Here is a 19,025-nt window from a genome sequence, read left to right as displayed (position 1 = left end):
CTCTGTGGTTTTGAGGGATGCTATAAGCTCATTCAAATTTCCAGCATTTTCCACTCTTGCCTATGAATAGCAAATGTTTTCTAAAACCCATGTGTGCTCATTTTCCAAACTATATATGTATAGAGTGTTTTTGTATGCTGTAGATTTAGTGTTTCTTCACTAAAACTTGAGAGGTCAAATCCTACTCTAACATGACCATGCTCCTGTAAATGAAACCAGCTTCATGAAGACGAGATTTGCATTAGGTTCCCATTGAAGAATTTGAGTGTCCTGCACTGAGAACTGATCTCAATCCGACTAGAATGCTGACAACTTGTATCTAACTCCTGACTTCACTAAAGCTCATGTGCTCCTGTTCACAAATTTAATCGAAAGCCTTTTCTCAGAAGAATGGAGGTTATTATAACAGCAAAGTGGGACTGTTCGTGTGGAGATTAGATTCGAGACTTTATTGTCATATGTACAGGAAACAGTCTGTTACACCATACAATGAAATTCTTACTCTGTAAAACCTCCAAGCAGACATAAATTATGGACAAAAGGAAAACGAAAGATGACGTAAATAAAGTTATTATGAATTTACAGTGAATTTTATAGTGCAAATGCAAAAAGTCTGAGTCTTGCTATTAACTTCTATCATGTGATTTATTATCATGTGATTCTATCATGTACTTTGTCAGAAGTAATAAATGTGTATGAGAAATAGATGGTCAGGGTTTAAGCTGGTGCAACCACTATTATTTTGCCAAATTAGAAAAAAACTAGTTATTGGAAGACAGTCAGAATCAGAAATAGATTTATTACTAAGTATGCTCACACACAAGGAATTTGACTTGGCGCTTCCAGATAGCTTTGAGTTCAAGAGTAGATGATAGTACACAGGAATTACACAGTAGAGATTGAATATAACAAAATGTAAGAAAAACAAAACAGTTAAATAATGCATTATATACAGATGTAGAAATATTGTTTAAATGAATTTTATTTTCAAGTGTGCAGTTTACAAATGTACCATTTAAACATTTGTAAGACAATGAGGTACGATTTAAAAAAAATATATACATATTGTGTAATTTTTTTGGTGCATTTAAAGCATTCTAACTTTGAACTTTTTCCTTTTGATACTCATTGATTATGACCCTATTAGACTGTGTAATCTGTCGAGCACTTCAAAGTGTGAATTTGGCTTATTAATTTACAGTAACAAAAATGGATCCAGTGGATCTAACATGTGCACTACCACCTGCTCCAGTCAACAACTCTTAAGCCAGGATTTTACCCAGGTTTCAGTAAAAGGTATATAAAGATTGAAATGCATTGACTGATTTTTTTTTTGGGGTGTCCATGGAACTTTGTCCTTTGTTTCTTGACCCCACAACCCTGGATCCTGACTTAAGTTTCTTTCTATATTGCTTGCCATTTTTGGGGACCAGCCACTGATTTAGTGGATCTTACATGTGCACTACCCCCCCTGAGGTAAATGCCAGATTCAGCCAGGAAACAAATCTGAAGTCAGGACTTCATCCAGGCTTTAAAAGAGCCTATATATTAATAAGTGCTTTCATGGAACAAATCATCTTTATTTGGCACCAGAAACCTGGATCCTAAACTTTGTGTTTGAATTTGTTACTTTTGATATGAATTGGCCACAAAACTATCAGATTGTGTAACTTGTTGAGTGTTTCAGTGTGATTTTAGTCCAAATTATTTGGTATATTGTACAGAAATGGATTCAGTGGATCTAACAGATCCTCCAATCAACAACTCAAACGCTCCAGTCAACAACTCTTAAGTCGGGACTTTAGTTGGAGATTGAGGTGGACAGGATGCGTGTCCATTTCCCCGCAGTTTCAGGACAACCAGTTTACGAGACAACCAAGAAGTTTAATTTTCTCTTTTACTTTTTAATTTCCTTAAAGTTTATTGGAGTCAGTTTTAACTTGTGTAAAAACCCTGGACGTTATCGTGGCTAGCTCACTAGCTAGCTATGTTTGTGAAGTAGTTAGCTAGCTAGCTTCGTGTTCCGAGAAGTACAAGACAAGCAAGAAGGGAGAAGGAGAGAGAGAGAGGGAAAGAGGGAAAGAGAAAAGATGGAGATGGAGGACGGAGTCCTTTATCACGAGGACTCGGGGAGTTCCTCCATGATGTCGGAGAGGGTGTCCGGCTTGGCGAGCTCCATCTACCGCGAGTTCGAGCGTCTGATCAGAAAGTACGACGAGGACGTTGTGAAGGAGCTGATGCCGCTGGTGGTGGCCGTGCTGGAGAACCTGGATTCGGTGTTCGCGGAGAACCAGGAGCACGAGGTGGAGATCGAGCTGCTCAAAGAGGACAACGAGCAGCTGATCACCCAGTACGAGCGGGAGAAGTCGTTGAGGAAAGGCGTCGAGGAGGTGCGTGATGGTTTCTGTAGGAAACAAACAAAACTAACTAAAACTCCAGATATGTGAGGTTGATCTCTATATAGGATCGGTTTGATCAGGGGTGCACAAACTTTTTCTTTCCACTGGATCTCAGTATGTAGGTTCATCATCGTCATCCTCATTACCTTCATCATAATCATTGTCTAGAAAATTTTTTCCTTTTAAAATACATTTGCCATGACATTACCAGACTGTGTAACTTGTGGAGAGTTTGTGTGATTTTATTACAAATTATTTGGTATATTTTACAGAAACAGAAATGGATCCAGTGGATCTAACAGATCCTTCAATCAACAACTCAAACGCTCCAGTCAACAAGGTTTAAATTGGGATTTTACCCACATTGTGCAATGACTGTGTTTTTGGGTGCTTCCTTGAAAATTTGTTTTTGCTAGTCCTTTTTCTTGGTCACCAAGACCCTGTATCATGTCTTCAGTTTCTTTCTTTTGATTAGCATTTGAAAATTTGTTAGAAAATTTCTTCCTTTTGAAATACATTTGCCACGACATTACCAGACTGTGTTACTTGTGGAGTGTTTGTGTGATTTTATTCCAAATTATTTGGTATATTGTTCAAAAACAGAAATGGATCCAGTGGATCTACAGTAGCAAGTACACTACCACTCCTGAGGTAAATGACAGATCCACCGCACCCCCTCTCTCTCTCTCCCTCTCCTGTTCCCGCCCATCCCACTTTTAGAAAGTGACGTCACCCGGCGACGCTCCAGTCAACAACTCTTAAGTCGGGACTTTAGTTGGAGATTGAGGTGGACAGGATGCGTGTCCATTTCCCCCGCAGTTTCAGGACAACCAGTTTACGAGACAACCAAGAAGTTTAATTTTTCTCTTTTACTTTTTTAATTTCCTTAAAGTTTATTGGAGTCAGTTTTAACTTGTGTAAAAACCCTGGACGTTATCGTGGCTAGCTCACTAGCTAGCTATGTTTGTGAAGTAGTTAGCTAGCTAGCTTCGTGTTCCGAGAAGTACAAGACAAGCAAGAAGGGAGAAGGAGAGAGAGAGAGGGAAAGAGGGAAAGAGAAAAGATGGAGATGGAGGACGGAGTCCTTTATCACGAGGACTCGGGGAGTTCCTCCATGATGTCGGAGAGGGTGTCCGGCTTGGCGAGCTCCATCTACCGCGAGTTCGAGCGTCTGATCAGAAAGTACGACGAGGACGTTGTGAAGGAGCTGATGCCGCTGGTGGTGGCCGTGCTGGAGAACCTGGACTCGGTGTTCGCGGAGAACCAGGAGCACGAGGTGGAGATCGAGCTGCTCAAGAGGACAACGAGCAGCTGATCACCCAGTACGAGCGGGAGAAGTCGTTGAGGAAAGGCGTCGAGGAGGTGCGTGATGGTTTCTGTAGGAAACAAACAAAACTAACTAAAACTCCAGATATGTGAGGTTGATCTCTATATAGGATCGGTTTGATCAGGGGTGCACAAACTTTTTCTTTCCACTGGATCTCAGTATGTAGGTTCATCATCGTCATCCTCATTACCTTCATCATAATCATTGTCTTGAAACTTTCAAACTTGCATTTACAGAAATCCAAAACATGTTCAATCAGTCACATGGTCCCTTGACCCTGATTTTCAGTACTGATTTAATAATAATTTAGAGGAAACCGGAGTACGTGGAGAAAACCCTTACAAGAACATTCAGCGATTTTATACAGACCGAGACCCAAGGTCGCGATCTAACCAGATCCTGGAGCAGTGATGCTGTGAAAGCTCATGTGATGCATCTGTAGGGGTTTCCACTATGTAGTCTGGTAATTTCTTCAGCAATGTGAGCCACAGGAGCTCGTCTGTTGGATCTGATCACACGGGCCAGCCTTCGCTCTGCTCGTGCATCGACGTTCACCACGGTTCCTTCCTTGTACCATGTTTGATAGATACTGACCTCTGCAGACCGGGAACATCCCACAAGAGCTGCAGAGATGCTCAGACCCATTCGTCTAGACGTCTCGCTCAAATCCTTACACTTGCCCATTTTTCCTGCTTCCAACACGTCAACTTTGAGGAGAAAATGTTCACTTTCTGCCTAATGCATCCCACTCAATAACAAGCGCCATGATGAAGAGATAATCGGTGTTCATTCACTTTACCACTCATAATGTTATAACGCCATCATGTTATGCCTGATGGGTGTGTCGTCGTCTTCTTCAAGCCGTCTTGATGTCTTCATCGATCGGCTGTTAAAACAAAATCGCACTCCTCTTACTGGTCCGTTGAACCGGTTTGCATTCAAACCTGATATTTTACCGAGAAGTTTTAACCACTCAGCTACCACTTTCTTTTTTTTTTTCCTTCTTTGAGATCATGAAGTGCATAGAATCGCAAATGCACTTGCTTTAACAAAATCAGCTTTGGGCTTTTGTGGGAACATGTGATACATGTCACATGCATTGCAGAAACCATGTATACACAAAAAAAAGCCCCACAGTCCCGTGTCCTGTTCCTCAAGATGTGTGAATTTTTTTTTCTCTAAATGTCTTCCAGGTGCCTGCTCAGTTCATCTAATTGTCACACACACTTATACAAAATGATTAAAGGCACACCTCAGCAAATGGGCAAGCCTGATCATGTTTAGACTCTGTCATTAATACCTCTCTCACTATCCAGTCACGTTCTTTACAAATCCTGACACATGCACTCTATTAACCCGTTGCAGTTCACCAGGAACACACACTCGCTGTTTTCTTTTTCCCACGAGCAGCATAACACCATACCGTACACGTTCACTAGACCTACAGGAGCCTGGATCTCAAGAGTCTAATTCTGCATGCTGTCTGGAATTGAGTGACTTGAATAGGAGCATGTAATCAGCATCTACTTGTCCGAAGCCTAAAAACAGGCTTGAATTCATTTTCAGTGCTGGTGTAAGGTTGCATGCGGTCATGTGTGTTGCCGATTATTAAAATTTCATATTGCGACGATCGTGTATTCCAGAGTTGAGTTTTACGATCCTGTCTCCTGAAAGGGGTTCGGATGTAAACAGTATTCTTAAAATGCTCCCGCTGGCCATTGGGCGTTAGAAGAAGTCTGAAGTCACATCCAGACTGTGCAACAGTTTTCCCCCCTAAAGCAATCAGGCTCCTTAACACCCAGAACTGAACAGTACATAACACACACACACACACTCAACTGTGTTACTGAACTGTTACAACATGAACTCGCACTCAATTCATTACACATCCATATCTTCAGCTCCACCCATATTATATGAATCATGTTCTATTGTTTACGTGCTGTTTTGCACCTCACGATTGCTGTTTTTTTGCAAAATGTTATGTTTGTTTACACTCTTGTTTATATTTCTCTTTTGCACACTGTACATTATAACACATTATTCAGTATGTTTACTGGTCGGTGCTGTTGTGTTTTGTGCATCTGTCCCACACCGTCTTGTATCGTCTTTTGTGATGCACTTTATTTGGCGAGGACACTTAGTTTAGTCCGTAGCTCTATGTCCTGTGATGTAGCTCTATGTTGTTCTGTAGCACCAGGGTTCTGGAGAAGTTGTCTCTGTATCTGTTATGTCACTGTGTACTGCGTCGGCTATATATATATATATATGTATGTATATGTATGTATGTATTTATATATATATGTATGTATATATGTATGTGTGTGTGTGTGTGTGTGTGTATATATATATGTTCTGTTCTCTACTGTTCTTTATTTTGTCAGTGATGTTTAAGGACAATCGTTCAGGACATGCTCTCTTTTACATTACATTAAGCATCTCAATAGGGTTGAGGTCTGGGCTTGACCTTGCCATTCAAACCCCCTCGTCGTCTTCAGACGTTCAGATTTGCCGGACTTTTCCATTTGGAGAAAAGTGTCTATATAAATAATACTTGTTCAGTCTCTTTTTAATGATGCCGTCATGGACATTTCTTTAAATGGTCTCCCCTCAGACTGAATTCACACTCTCCTGGAACGGTCTTGAAAGCTCTTGTAAACAATCTGTAGAACGGTGTTTCCAGTTGTTTGCAGATGGCCTTATAACCCTTCCCAGAGTGATGAACAGAGACCGTAGATTCTCTGAAGCCTTGACTGATGTTCTTTTCATCTTGGCATGATGTAGGCACACACCTGAGTGCTCCAGATCACCAAACGTTCTAGAGGTAGAGATTATGTGGTCTTTTTGGGGCAACATGATTGTTTACATGCAGTTGTGTTTATTTTTTTTTTTGGTGTTTGTGTATTGTAATTCAAAGTTATTTGTATTTCTAGGTTATTAGAAGTCAGTAAGAAAAAGGGGAGGATCTGGATAATTATTTATAGGGTGGCATAGGGGTGGCAACACTCAAGCAAGCATTTTGGTTCAGAATTCATGCAATGATAGGCATAATCGGTGTATACACTGGGCACATATAAAAAATAAATAAAGACAAATATGTGCTTTATATACTATTTAACTTGTGTTTTAAATCGTCACTCGAAGAGTCCGATATGGTGATTTGTTTGTGATCAGGCTGGTTACGTTTAAATCGGTTCAATTCACTAAATCGCAGCAGTTTACAAGCGTCGTTTGTTCGGACTACACTTTAGTAGGAAGACGAGATTTCTTGCTATTATTTCTGGGTATATGTTGTTTATGTCTTCGCATTGAAACCCCACTGCTGTAAATCGGTCGAGGAAACTGATAAAATGTATTTGAAAGAATTAGACTTTGGGATAACACTGCTGCTGGCAGATGGGGTGGCAATGCTTTTTTTTTTTAGGGTGTACAGGCATCAAAGGCTACTGGGGGGAAAGAGTATGTTTGATGCTCTTATACAATGTAAATACAGCCTGTTTATTCAATGAATCCGTACCACAGAAGCGAACTGACACGATCCACTCAGAAGAATTTGTGTGGATTACGAAACCGAGCAGCGCGGATGGTGCAGTCATGTAGGTCAGTTGCAGCGAGACCCTCATAAAGCCCAGCCTCCACATCTGAGCTGCCTGCCAGTTGCTACTGCTCAACAGTCACCTGCTTGTTCTAAATAAAATCCGCAGGGACACCCCCGGGCCTGGCGAAACGCATGGGGGAACACTGCCTTGCTTCTGTGTCCTCCTTCTCGCTCTCTTTTATATGCCTGGCGGCAGTGAAAGTGCTCCTCTCCTTTCTTCAAAGCCAGGCTCACTTTCAGGTCACAGGATCCTGTTGTGTGTAGAGAATGAAGAGAAGGGCCGGTGCACGACCCTTTTGCGTTAGCACCGTGCGTTTCGGTGGCCTCGGGGGTCATTCACTGGGACGCCGCGCTGCGTCGTTCCGGTCATTAAGAGTAGGACGCTTGAGAAGCGTCAGTCATATAAAATGACCAGAAATTTCGTTATACGTGTGGTTATGGAGACGAATGCAAAATGAGTCATGGAATGGATGCTGGTGATGATAAATTCAATCAATCCTCATATTTTGTAATGTTTTGTAAAGGTGTGAACAGATGAGATCATGACGCTATATGAGTATTTTCTGGTCTTTTTTTCGATCATTTAAAAAAAAATTTTTAAATCTTAATGGGAGTTTGATTACTGTGAGTGTGCTTGTGTCATGCTTGTCCTTGCTCAGTGGGTCAGCTGATACATTTTTCATTCAACGTTGTGATGTTTGAGTCATGTATGTCTTTAAGAGGTGTGTTAACAATTTTGTCTTGTATTATCACCACACATCTAGATCACGTATAAGGTCTACAGTTTGTTTGGAGGTGCAGAGAGGAAATGTCTGGAAAGGGCCAGGAATGTACTCAGGGAGGGGAAAAGAAACTTCCGGAGCTCCTCTTTGCAGCCAGGATGCTTCTTGGACAGGCTTTTTTTTTTTTCGTACTCTTTGTGAATGTGTTGTATTCACTGTGGGGGTTCAACAGAGCGATTTGAAGAATTCTCATTTTACATGGATAAAACCATCGGTACGCAATCTATACATCTAATACATATATATTGAACATATGAACATTTGTATTCATTTTAATGATCTTTGCAGATGGCAAGTTGACAACCATGCTTAAAAATAATCTATATAAAATATACAACATTGTTTTGACCTATTTTGTTTATTTATGAAGATATAATCATCTAGAATCTATAACTAGTTTAAATTGTATAATAATGACATTATGTGCATAAAATAAATATACAAACGTTGAAAACAAGCATTTGAATGTAGTAAAGCCGCAGTAAATCACATTTATTTGTTGCTTTTAGATTTAGTGTTTGTTCGCACCGTTAACTTGAGCAGCCCGATGAATCGACAGCGGCGTTTTCATTATAGGTTGTTATCTGTTTTATCAATCAGTTGTTCCAGCCCCAGTTCCAGCAATCAGCTATCGGTGCCGAATAATCTACAAAAGTGTTTAATCTGTCATTTTAATACATTAGGAAATTTGATTAGTACACAATGAGGGTCTAATTTACCAAACCTAACAAATTGAAGTTAGTCATTATTATCTCATGTGTGATTTCAAAATATTCTTAATTTGTAGTTCAGTGAAAGGTATAGTACAATGAGAAACCACCCAATTTAGTATACAATAGAGTTCAATGCTTCATAAAGCTATTCAGTGACTTCTAATGACCTGAAGCCCCCAAATCCCTGAAACCCCCCTCCCTCCTTTATATTTTGCTCTACTTTTATATGGCATGGCAGATCAAATCAACTTTGGGTTTTTGTGGTTGTGTGTAATGGGATAAATCGGTGAATAAGCTCACTGGAAGTATTGTTCCAGTTCATATTATTATTCCTGAGAATGTTCCAGATGCATGTAGTGACAAGCAAAATCGAGTCCGCAGCAACTTGAACCATAAACCGCGGGTCCTTAGGAACCGTCGCCATGCTCATTTTGTTATTCAAATCATAGTTTTTTATTTTAGTGCAACCAACAAACGTCTCCATAAGGGTGGATATTCACACAGCAGTAGTGGAGACCAACTAAAACCAGGCGAGCTAAACTGTAAAATAACAAGGAAAAAGAGTCAAAAAAAAAAATATTCCACCTCTATGTGGGAGCTGGCAGACGTGCTATAGATTCCATGGAGAGTTTACGGAGTTATTCCGAGAGAGAAAAGACGTTCGGTTTTTCAATCCTCTTCCAGTATTGCTACACATATTGCAGTTTCGAATGTTAAATGTGTAGCTTGAGAAGCTTTTGAGGGAACGTTGTAGAACAGGGGTCTTCAAAGTTTTTTTCAGCACCCCTTAGGCGATAGAGACATGGGACAGGGACCCCCTTGAAACAAAATAACCAATCATATTGCATTATTTATATTAAGACAATTAGAACTATGTTGTTGTTTGGACAGGCACCGTTGTCTGTATATTTTAATAGATTTTTTACAATTTAAGTTGTTTGCACTTGTCCCGTAAGTACACCCCTCACATTTCAGCAACCACTTCAGTGTGTTCATGAGGGACAATACTATAGAAATAAAAACGTGAGTATATTTTAGAGTAGTCAGTGTGCAGCAGTACAGATTTTCTGTCCTCTAATAACAACTCATCATACAGCCATTATTGTCCAAATATCTGGCAACAAAACTGAGTACACCCTAAGTGATGTAACTATGCAAAGCCACATGTGCTATTCATTATGTGTTTGTCTGCTTGACAGGACCATACAAATGTGTTTTTTTTTTTTTTTTTTTTTTATTAGAGCATTTAAAATTTGGTACTTTTAGTACAAGTCTTACTTCATACTGGATGTTCAACATGGCACCTCATAGTAAAGACTCTCTGAGGATTTGAGAATTAGAATTGTTGTAGATCAGTAACACCCTGTAACTCGGTTACAGTACAGTGGTCAGGGTCATACAGAGGTTTTCTAAGATGGGTTCCACTCGGAACAGACCTCGCAAGGGTCCATGAGTCCCTTGAGTCTGCTTCAAAAAACAGATTCATGAGTGCAGCAGCATTGCTTTTAGAGGGTGCAGAAGCGGAAGGTCTGCTTGTCAGTGCTCAGGCAGTTTTGACATGTTCACTTAGGGTGTTCTTACTTTTGTTGCCAGCGACGTAGACAATGATGGCTGTAGGTGGAGTTATTTTCAGAGGACACTAAATCTGTACTGCTATTCAAGCTGCACAGTGACTAAAATATATCCAAGTTTCATTTCTACATTATTGTCCCTTGAGAAGATACTAAAATGGTTGCTGAAATGTGAGGGGTGTACTTACTTTTGTGAAAATGCTGTACATTTACATGAACTTTAGCTTTAATTTGAATCGAACTTCAATCTAATAATTTATATTTTTTATTAGCGGACCCCTGCAGTTCCGCCACAGACCCCTAGGAGCCCGAAATTGAACCTTGACACAGAGCAGTAGGTTTGCCTGAGAGAAGCAGTGAGTGGATATATCTCTTTAGTGAAGCATGGTGGTGGTAGTATGATGGTGTGGGGATGTTTTTAATCAGCAGGGAATCTTGTCTGGCAAATCTAGAGCAAATCTTTTTAAAGTATGGAAACAATCTTCTGACAAGTAATGACAAGCTCTCTGACGGGACTCACTCCCTATTTTGCACAATATGATGTACATCTGCTGTTTTCCGCAGAACTCGTATGCTTTTGCCGTGGTGGTTATGAACTATGGCTTTGTGCCCCGTAGAAACAACAAGGCGACTGAAGATGCAGTTGACTTAAAGAGAGCTCTGTGAATAGAGTGCCAGCACAGTGCTTCCTCTGTATCGGTTTTCGGCACAAGGGGATCATTATGCGTGGAAACGTTCAGGCTGTACACAGCCCAGGCCTTCTTCCTCTGCAGCGAAGTCATATGAACGTTGTCCTGTGGATCATATGATGAGCAATGCAAAGAGATGGTGAAAGAGAAACCCTCCCACACACTCATTCAGCAGACGCTCGCGAGCGAGGTTTGAGGAAGAACTATGTAGCTTGGATTAATGGTTTGTTCTGTGTGATCTCAGTAACAATGTGCTACAAGTATACTGAAAAAAGAACCATGTACAGTATTACTGCATGGGAAATCTCGAATCAGGAATTTGCAGACCAAAAGCCAAATAACACCATTATCAGTCTTGTGAGATGCTCGTACGGTTGATCGCAGCCGTCTGTTACCTGCCAGAACTTGTTTGTTACAACCAATCCCTCATAAGCCTTATGTAACTTTTCCATCATGGTGGGGAAAACTCAAACGCGATGGGTTATTCCACCCCTGGTGCTGAGTGCAGATTTCTCAGCATTTCAGCTCAAGAGATTTGGTTTATCGTAAACGCGAGTTGCGAGAATCGTGTTTTCTGTCTGTTTGATAAATATAAATAGATCAAATTTTCAATCAAAATTGACGCCCCCTCTTTGGATCCAATGCAATCGTATTAGGGATGGTAAGGTTCACCGATTCGCATCGGCGTAAAAGTTAACGACGCAGTGCATCGATTTTAAAAACGTGGGCATTGAATACAAGTTTCCAATCTGATTTATATGTAAGTAATAGATGCCACACTTTTATCATTTACAAACCGATCGATAATTTGTGACCAATATTTGATATGCAGATTGATTTCTCCTCGCTAAAATGTTTCAGAAGCGCGTTCTCTCAGCACCACTGCTGCTACGTGACGTATATATGCCCTATCACAACACTACGGAGGCCGAGGCGTGTGCTGAGAATCACATAGAATACAGATTATGATGGCAGAGGTAGAGCTGCATCTTCCTGGAGACAGTACAGAAAAAGAACGTCTGGGTTTGTTTCTTTTATGTTATTATTTTTTTTTTTTTATAAAAACATAGAAATAAAACCGAACTATCTGTACCATATTAAATTGAAAAGCATACATCCTCCCCCCCGAATTGCATTGTATCTTTAATGTATCGTATCACTGGCTTTGCCTGTCCATAACCACTGCAAACAGGTTAGGGCTCAGAGCCGATCCTTGATGCAGTCCCACCTCCACCTTCAACCAGTCTGTCGTTCCTACTGCACACTTCACTGCTGTCACACTGTCCTCATACATGTCCTGCACCACCACGTCTTTCATTCTCCATGAAAAGCCATTTGGCCGCATTAAACTCTGTTTAAAGCCTTATGAACAGCCTCAAGGCAAGTCCGAACTATTAAACAGATGGTCTTTTTGTTTCTTTATCTTGACATCGACTATTTTGGATGGTTCTTGTGATGATAGTTTAACTTCTGTGGAACACTCGATCTGTTTTATTGCTATCTTTGTCTTCCTAATTTGGTCCCAAGGCCAGTTTTGTACTCTGCACATCACAAGGTGAGCATTGTCAACATCTATAGCAGTGTCCGAAGGCACTTGGCTGCAGAGGATGTAAATATGAGTGACCGGGAGCATCTTGGTCATGGGATTCTTTACTCAGATACTCGGTGTGCGTCATTTGGCTTTTGAAATTCGATTGCCAGTGGAAAATACAGCCTTCCTGTCCACCTTAAGTAAACTGCAGAAATTTTAGTTGTATTTCTTAGACTTTTTCTAGACTATCACCAGAGTGTTTGCTTTGCTTTTCTTTTTTACTTTTGCTAAATATTTTCCTTTGACCCCAAATAAACCTTTTGGTTTTGACAGAGCAGAAGTTCAGCCGACAGAAGAGAGCATATCCCTATCGCTATGAGTGAAGCATGGTGGTGGAAGTGTCATGGCGTGGGGATGCTTTTGGCTTTTATTGAAATATTTTCCTTTGCTCTAATTGTTTACATTTTCTTTTGTATTTTTTATTTTATACATTTTCTCAGTTCTCTTTATTTCCCCCCCCCCAAGTCACATGACCTCCACTATTCAAGGATGGTGAAAGCTAATCCTTCCATGGGAATGAATGGGAATAAACTGGAAATTTTTGCAGCAGTTTATCCCATAACAGGGACCTTTAAATGTAGTTAAAAAAAATAAAAAATAAATCATCAAGATTTAATGCAATTTCAGTTGAATTTTACATTTACTGCAGTCTTATTGAGGCTACACTTTTTCAATCCTGCACTCAAAATAATGTAAAAGAAATGTCCTTATTGATGAATATTCACGTAAATTACATCAATATTACATGCATTTATGTTTGAAGCTTCATTGTACTGTCTAAGCTATTGTGCAACAAAATGATACTAACAATTACATCATTTAAAAAAAAAATCTGTACTGCTTTGCATGCATGTCCACTTATGACCACACATATGTTTTATACCTATGCTTTATATAAATTTCCACAGATTTCTAATTAATTCCCATTAGTGGAAAGATGGCTGGAATATGTTATTGCTGCATTAACTGACACGGGTCCTTTTCATATTTAGTGTAGGGCTGTAACGATTCCTCAAGTATTTCTGATACAAAAACTCATGCTTTGTTTAGTTCATTTAACTACACACCGAGCATTGCGTTTCCCTGCGGACCATTATTACTGATGCACCACCCGCTGGAGCACTTCGGACGGGGAACACAGAAGACGCTGCAGAATAAAAAAGGGAGGAACGTGGAGAAATATGGCAATTAAATGCACTAAATGGGTTTAGTTTTCAGATATTCTTGTGCAATTTCAGCAATAATTTTTTTTTTTTTTTTTACATTTTTATAAAAGGATACAAATTCATTATTAGAGACCCGTCTTAATTTCTCTTGTATATTTAGAGTTGCTCTTTAATAAAAAGTACTTATCCGATTACTCGATTAATCGCTGGAATAATCGGTAGAATATACGATTACTAAAAAAATCAATAGCAATGGCTCTAATTTGGAGTAAACTTATAACAGAATAGACACAAACTATATTTGATTAAAAGCTTTTATTTGCTTATTTTTTTAATTTAATTTTTATTTTATTTGAGGAAAGAAAGACAGGGCTCACATCCTGCACGCTGACTAGAAATGATTGTTGGAAGAGGTGCAACTATTTGTCATTGTATTAATACATTTCACCACCTGTCTGGCCATTATGTAAGTCTTTAGTCACCCACACGGGACTGGGCAACACGTTGGAGCTTTCACGTGCCTACAGATTGTTTTAATATATCATCCGCTAAACTCTGGAGCGCTTTGGATGGGGAACACAGAAGACGCTGCAGAATGAAAAAGGGAGGAACGTGGAGAAAACAGCAAGGGGAGAGGTGGAGATTTATATGGAAGAAGATGCAAAGTTTCCACAGTTTGGGATCATTTCGAACTAAAACTTTAAGACCCTACAGCGCGTTTACCATTTTTAGAGTAATTTGAAATGGATTTTTATATTTTCCCTCATTATTTTTATATTTAGCCACAGTGACACTGCGCTAACGCTTTCTTGTTTACATTTTTCTATCTCTACTATTGCTGTGTGTTTTCAAGTTTAATAGTAATAACAAACAAACAAACAAACATTGACACTGGGCTCAAAGTGCGAGGCGTAAAAAGGGTCAAAAACGTACCGAACTGAAAGCCCTGAGCCCCCGAAATGGTGTCTGTCTGTCTAATCATAGATAAATAGATTGTCTGTCTATCCAGGCATATGTGTACTGTATTTTTCCACTTCCTGACTTCTTTTTTTATTTATTTATTTTTTATTTTTTTGTTCGCCCCTTCATTAATTTCTAATGGATAAACACTGAGCTTCAGCACTCAATAGGAGGATTGGGGTAATTTTTTTGTGTGTGTGTGTGTGTGTGTGTGTGTGTGTGTGTGCAGTAGAACAGTGCGTGATGGGGAAGAAAATCCTCTCCACAGCTATCCTCTAAAGCTTCTCCTCCACTTGTCGCAGTTGAAAGTGCGGCTTGGTGTGAATGAGCTAAGCTGGTATGAATAAGCTCCGCTAACGCCTGCAGTGATTCACAGAAACCCGACTCAGTGGTGATGAAAGCAGCACACAGCTGTTCGCGTTTAGCCGGGGCTACGCCACCGCATACCGGTGCGGAAACGACTGCTGAGAATCACTAGCAATGTTTTCTATCAGGGTTACTTCTAAAAGTTTGGATTAATTGATGCATAAAAAGATGAAAGTACAAGAAGAGAGTCTTAAGCAAACTTTTATGAACTTGTATTGAGACCCTGTACATTTGCAGCCATATGTGGTTCTTCCCCAAACTGTGACCACAAAGTTAGAGGCACACAATTGTATAGAATGCCTTTTGGATGTGAACAAAACCAGCTTTATGGTTTATTTATTTGGACTGGGAGATCTTGAGTGGCCTGCTATAGATCTCCAAACTCCAATACCTTATGGTTGAATTGGAGTGCTGACTGGATGGCAGGCGTCCTCACCTCACCTACATCAGTACCTCACCTACATCAGTACCTGACCAGGGTTTCTGCGGGGTCTAAAAAAGGAAAAACTTCTTTTAGGTCTTAAAAATTCTTAAGTTCGCTGGTCCACCAGTGCAGATCACCAGTGCAAGTATATTTCACTGTATTACGACTTCAAATGAGACATGCAACAGCCAATTGGCTTTCTTCTTTCGCGAGTCTCTCTCGGGTTGTACCACAGACGAAGTTTTGTGATGCTCGGCTTGAAAAAAATACATTTAAGGCCAGTTGCTAAAAACTTGTTTTTGATGTCATGATATAGATCTTAAGTTTGATTCGTAAGGGTCTTAAAAAGGAGGATTGGGGTAATTTTCAGGCACCTCTGCATCCTCTAAAGCTTAGATGTTATTTCTACGTAGCCCCTCCAGGAAATGTGTTTTTGGCCCATCTCAGACAGTGCGTGTGTGTGTGTGTGTGTGTGTGTGTGGTAAAACAGTGCATGATGGGGAAGAAAATCCTCTCCACAGCTATCCTCTAAAGCTTCTCCTCCACTTGTCACAGTTAAGTGCAGCTTGGTGTGAATGAGCTAAGATGGCATGAATAAGCTCAGCTAACGCCTGCAGTGACTCACTGGTGATTCGGTGGTGATGAAAGCAGCACACAGCTGTTAACGTTCAGCTGGGGCACGTTAAGAGAGTCTTAAGCAAACTTTTATGAACTTGACTGAGACCCTGTACATTTGCAGCCATATGTGGTTCTTCCCCAAACTGTTTGCACAAAGTTAGAGGCACACAATTGTATAGAATGTCTTTGGATGTGAACAAAACCAGCTTCATGAATATATGGTTTATCTGGGATGGACTGGGAGATCTTGAGTGGCCTGCTATAGATCTCCAAACTCCAATACCTTTTGGTTGAATTGCAGCGCTGACTGGACCGCAGGCGTCCTCACCTCACCTACATCAGTACCTGACCAGGGTTTCTGCGGGGTCTAAAAAAGGAAAAACTTCTTTTAGGTCTTAAAAAGTCTCAAGTTCGCTGGTCCTCTAGTGCAGATCACCAGTGCAAATATATTTCACTGTATTACGACTTCAAATGAGACCAACATGCAACAGCCAATCGGCTTTCTTCTTTTCACGAGTCTCTCTCGGGTTGTACCACAGACGGTGCAAGTTTTGCGATACTCGGATTGAAAAAAAAGGCCAGTTACTAAAAACTTGTGTTTTTGATGCCATGATATAGATCTTAAGTTTGATTCGTAAGGGTCTTAAAAAGTCTTCAAAAAGGTCTTGACCTGCAGAAACGTTACACTAAATCATGTATAACTTTAGTTGTACACTATAATTTTATTGTACAAGTTGCACATTTACGGAGGCAAAAAGCACAAGATACGTTTTTTTCCTTTGTTTTTAAAAAAAAAAAAAAAAAAAAAAAAAAAAAAAATCGTTAGCATGAAAGTTTTTTTTTATTATTTTTTAATTATTTTTGTAATTCAGCATTCTTTTGTATAAAAAGTAAACAAAACTCACTGCAGCTTTTCTATAACCATATATAAACCACTATATGGACAAAAGTATTTTGACAACTGACTTTTCCAGCCTGATGTGGTTCTTCTCCAAAGGGTTGCCATAAAGTTGAAGGTATTGGATGTCTATGGATACATTATAATGAAATTTCCATTCACTTGAACTGGGAGACCCAAACCTGTTCCAGCATGACAGTGCTTTTGTGGACAAATCCAGCTCCATTCAGTCATGGTATAGATGGGTTGGAGTGGAAGATCTTGAGATCCTGCTTATGGAGCTCTGACCTCAACCCTAATGAACACCTGTGGTTGACTGCCCCCCCAGGCCTCCACACTTCACCATAGTCATCACCTGACTTTACCAACACCCTTGTACCTGAATGAACACACAAATCTCTACAAACAATCTAGTGAAACATCTTCCCAGAAGAGTGGAGGTTATTATACCAGCAAATTGGGACTAAATGTGGAATGGGATGTTCAAAAAGCACATGGTCATTCAGAGAATGTTTTACATTTATATACTTATATACTATATACTTCCACTGTACAGATCAGTGTAACCCTGTAGTATGTGATTTCTGGATGTTTTGTGTTCAGCGTATGTCTTCATCACTAAACTCTGGCCCATGACCTGTGTTGCTTTAGAGGTACATGGAGATTGAGGACTTGCAAGAGCAGGAGAGGAAAGAGCTGCAGGGCAAAGTGACCACGCTGGAAGGCCAAACCAGACAGATGGAGCTGAAGACCAAGAACTACGCAGATCAGAGTAAGTTTTTCATTTCACAGCCGACTGCATTTCTCCATTTCAGACACCACAGGTGGCAACGTCTATTGTGTTTTTTTTTTTTTTTTTTTTTAAATACACGTGGCTACAGAAATGCAGAAGATACTATTTAAGATGTTTATTTCCTGCTAGGTAAATTTTTTTTTTTAGTTATTGCTCAGTAACATCTTTTTGAAGAAAATATCTAACATCCAAAATGTTTGTTAGCGATCAGTCTTTTGCTGTAATTAATGTACAGTTCGAAGCGGATATGGTTTCTACTTTACACAATTTTTTGACAAGCTCTATGTCCTTAAAACAGTTGAGATGTTTTATGGAGGCAATAAACACACTTCTCTGTCCAGTTGTCTTTAAAAATATTCACTTAAACTTATTTACTAACACATGCATATGGTTGGTGGGTGAATCTAACAAATTATTAAGCAATATTAATAACTAGAGGTCGACCTATAATTATCGATACTAATAGTGAGGTTACTTGCTCATTGCATTAAAAAAAGGATACTGGATTAAAAAAATATATATAAAACCCTATGTAAAATAGTGCTGAACTTTAATAGAAAAATAAAGTAAATCAGTACTGAATCATGAAAATGCGTTGTTAAAAATGCACCAGTAGAGGCCGCTCTCATACTGTGTAACGCCACCAGGAAAAACTATTAGTATGAATTTTTCTTGATAGCCGATAATCACAGCGATCAACTTTCAGTGCCGATCAATCAGCAAAACCGATGGATTGGTGGACCTCTAGTTTTACATCTCCATGGTTTACAGTACTAGTCCATGAAAGATTTATATTTTTCCAAATCTGGATGTGTTTTAGTTTTTAAAATGGAAAAAAAAAAAAAACTGTACTGAATCATGAAAATGTGCAAAATGAATCATGTTCATTGATCAGTCTAATTAAATAAATAATAAGTAATAAATTGTATTTAGTGCCGTTGATGTACTTGTGTATTTTATGAAATGTAGCATTTAAAAGATTTAGTATATTCATCATCAGAGAATCAAGACTACAAACAGAATTGATGTCTTGTCATTGTACAAATTCATTAGCTTTTGGTACAGTCTCAAATGTTTCAGTAAAACTGTATGTTTGAGGATGTTTTGCGTCACGCATTTCCTGTTGGGGG

At 39.5% G+C, this 19,025-nt stretch overlaps 1 protein-coding gene across 3 annotated transcripts in view; it reads left to right on the top strand.

Moving 5' to 3' along the window:
- The first annotated feature begins 1,899 nt into the window (after positions 1-1,899).
- spag9b (sperm associated antigen 9b) overlaps positions 1,900-19,025 on the top strand; it is a 58,087-nt gene continuing 40,961 nt past the window's right edge. For all 3 annotated transcript variants that reach the window (XM_046853558.1, XM_046853557.1, XM_046853556.1), the window contains exons 1-2: positions 1,900-2,390; positions 17,754-17,874. In XM_046853558.1, coding sequence (XP_046709514.1) covers positions 2,091-2,390; positions 17,754-17,874 — 421 coding nt within the window. In that variant the 5' untranslated portion in view covers positions 1,900-2,090. The remainder of the gene's footprint in view (positions 2,391-17,753; positions 17,875-19,025) is intronic.

This window comes from Silurus meridionalis, chromosome 7 (genome assembly GCF_014805685.1).
Source record: "Silurus meridionalis isolate SWU-2019-XX chromosome 7, ASM1480568v1, whole genome shotgun sequence".
In the NCBI taxonomy this organism is placed as follows: domain Eukaryota; kingdom Metazoa; phylum Chordata; class Actinopteri; order Siluriformes; family Siluridae; genus Silurus; species Silurus meridionalis.
Note: the sequence above shows the minus strand (reverse complement) of the source record. Positions and strands in the feature narration are given on the sequence as shown.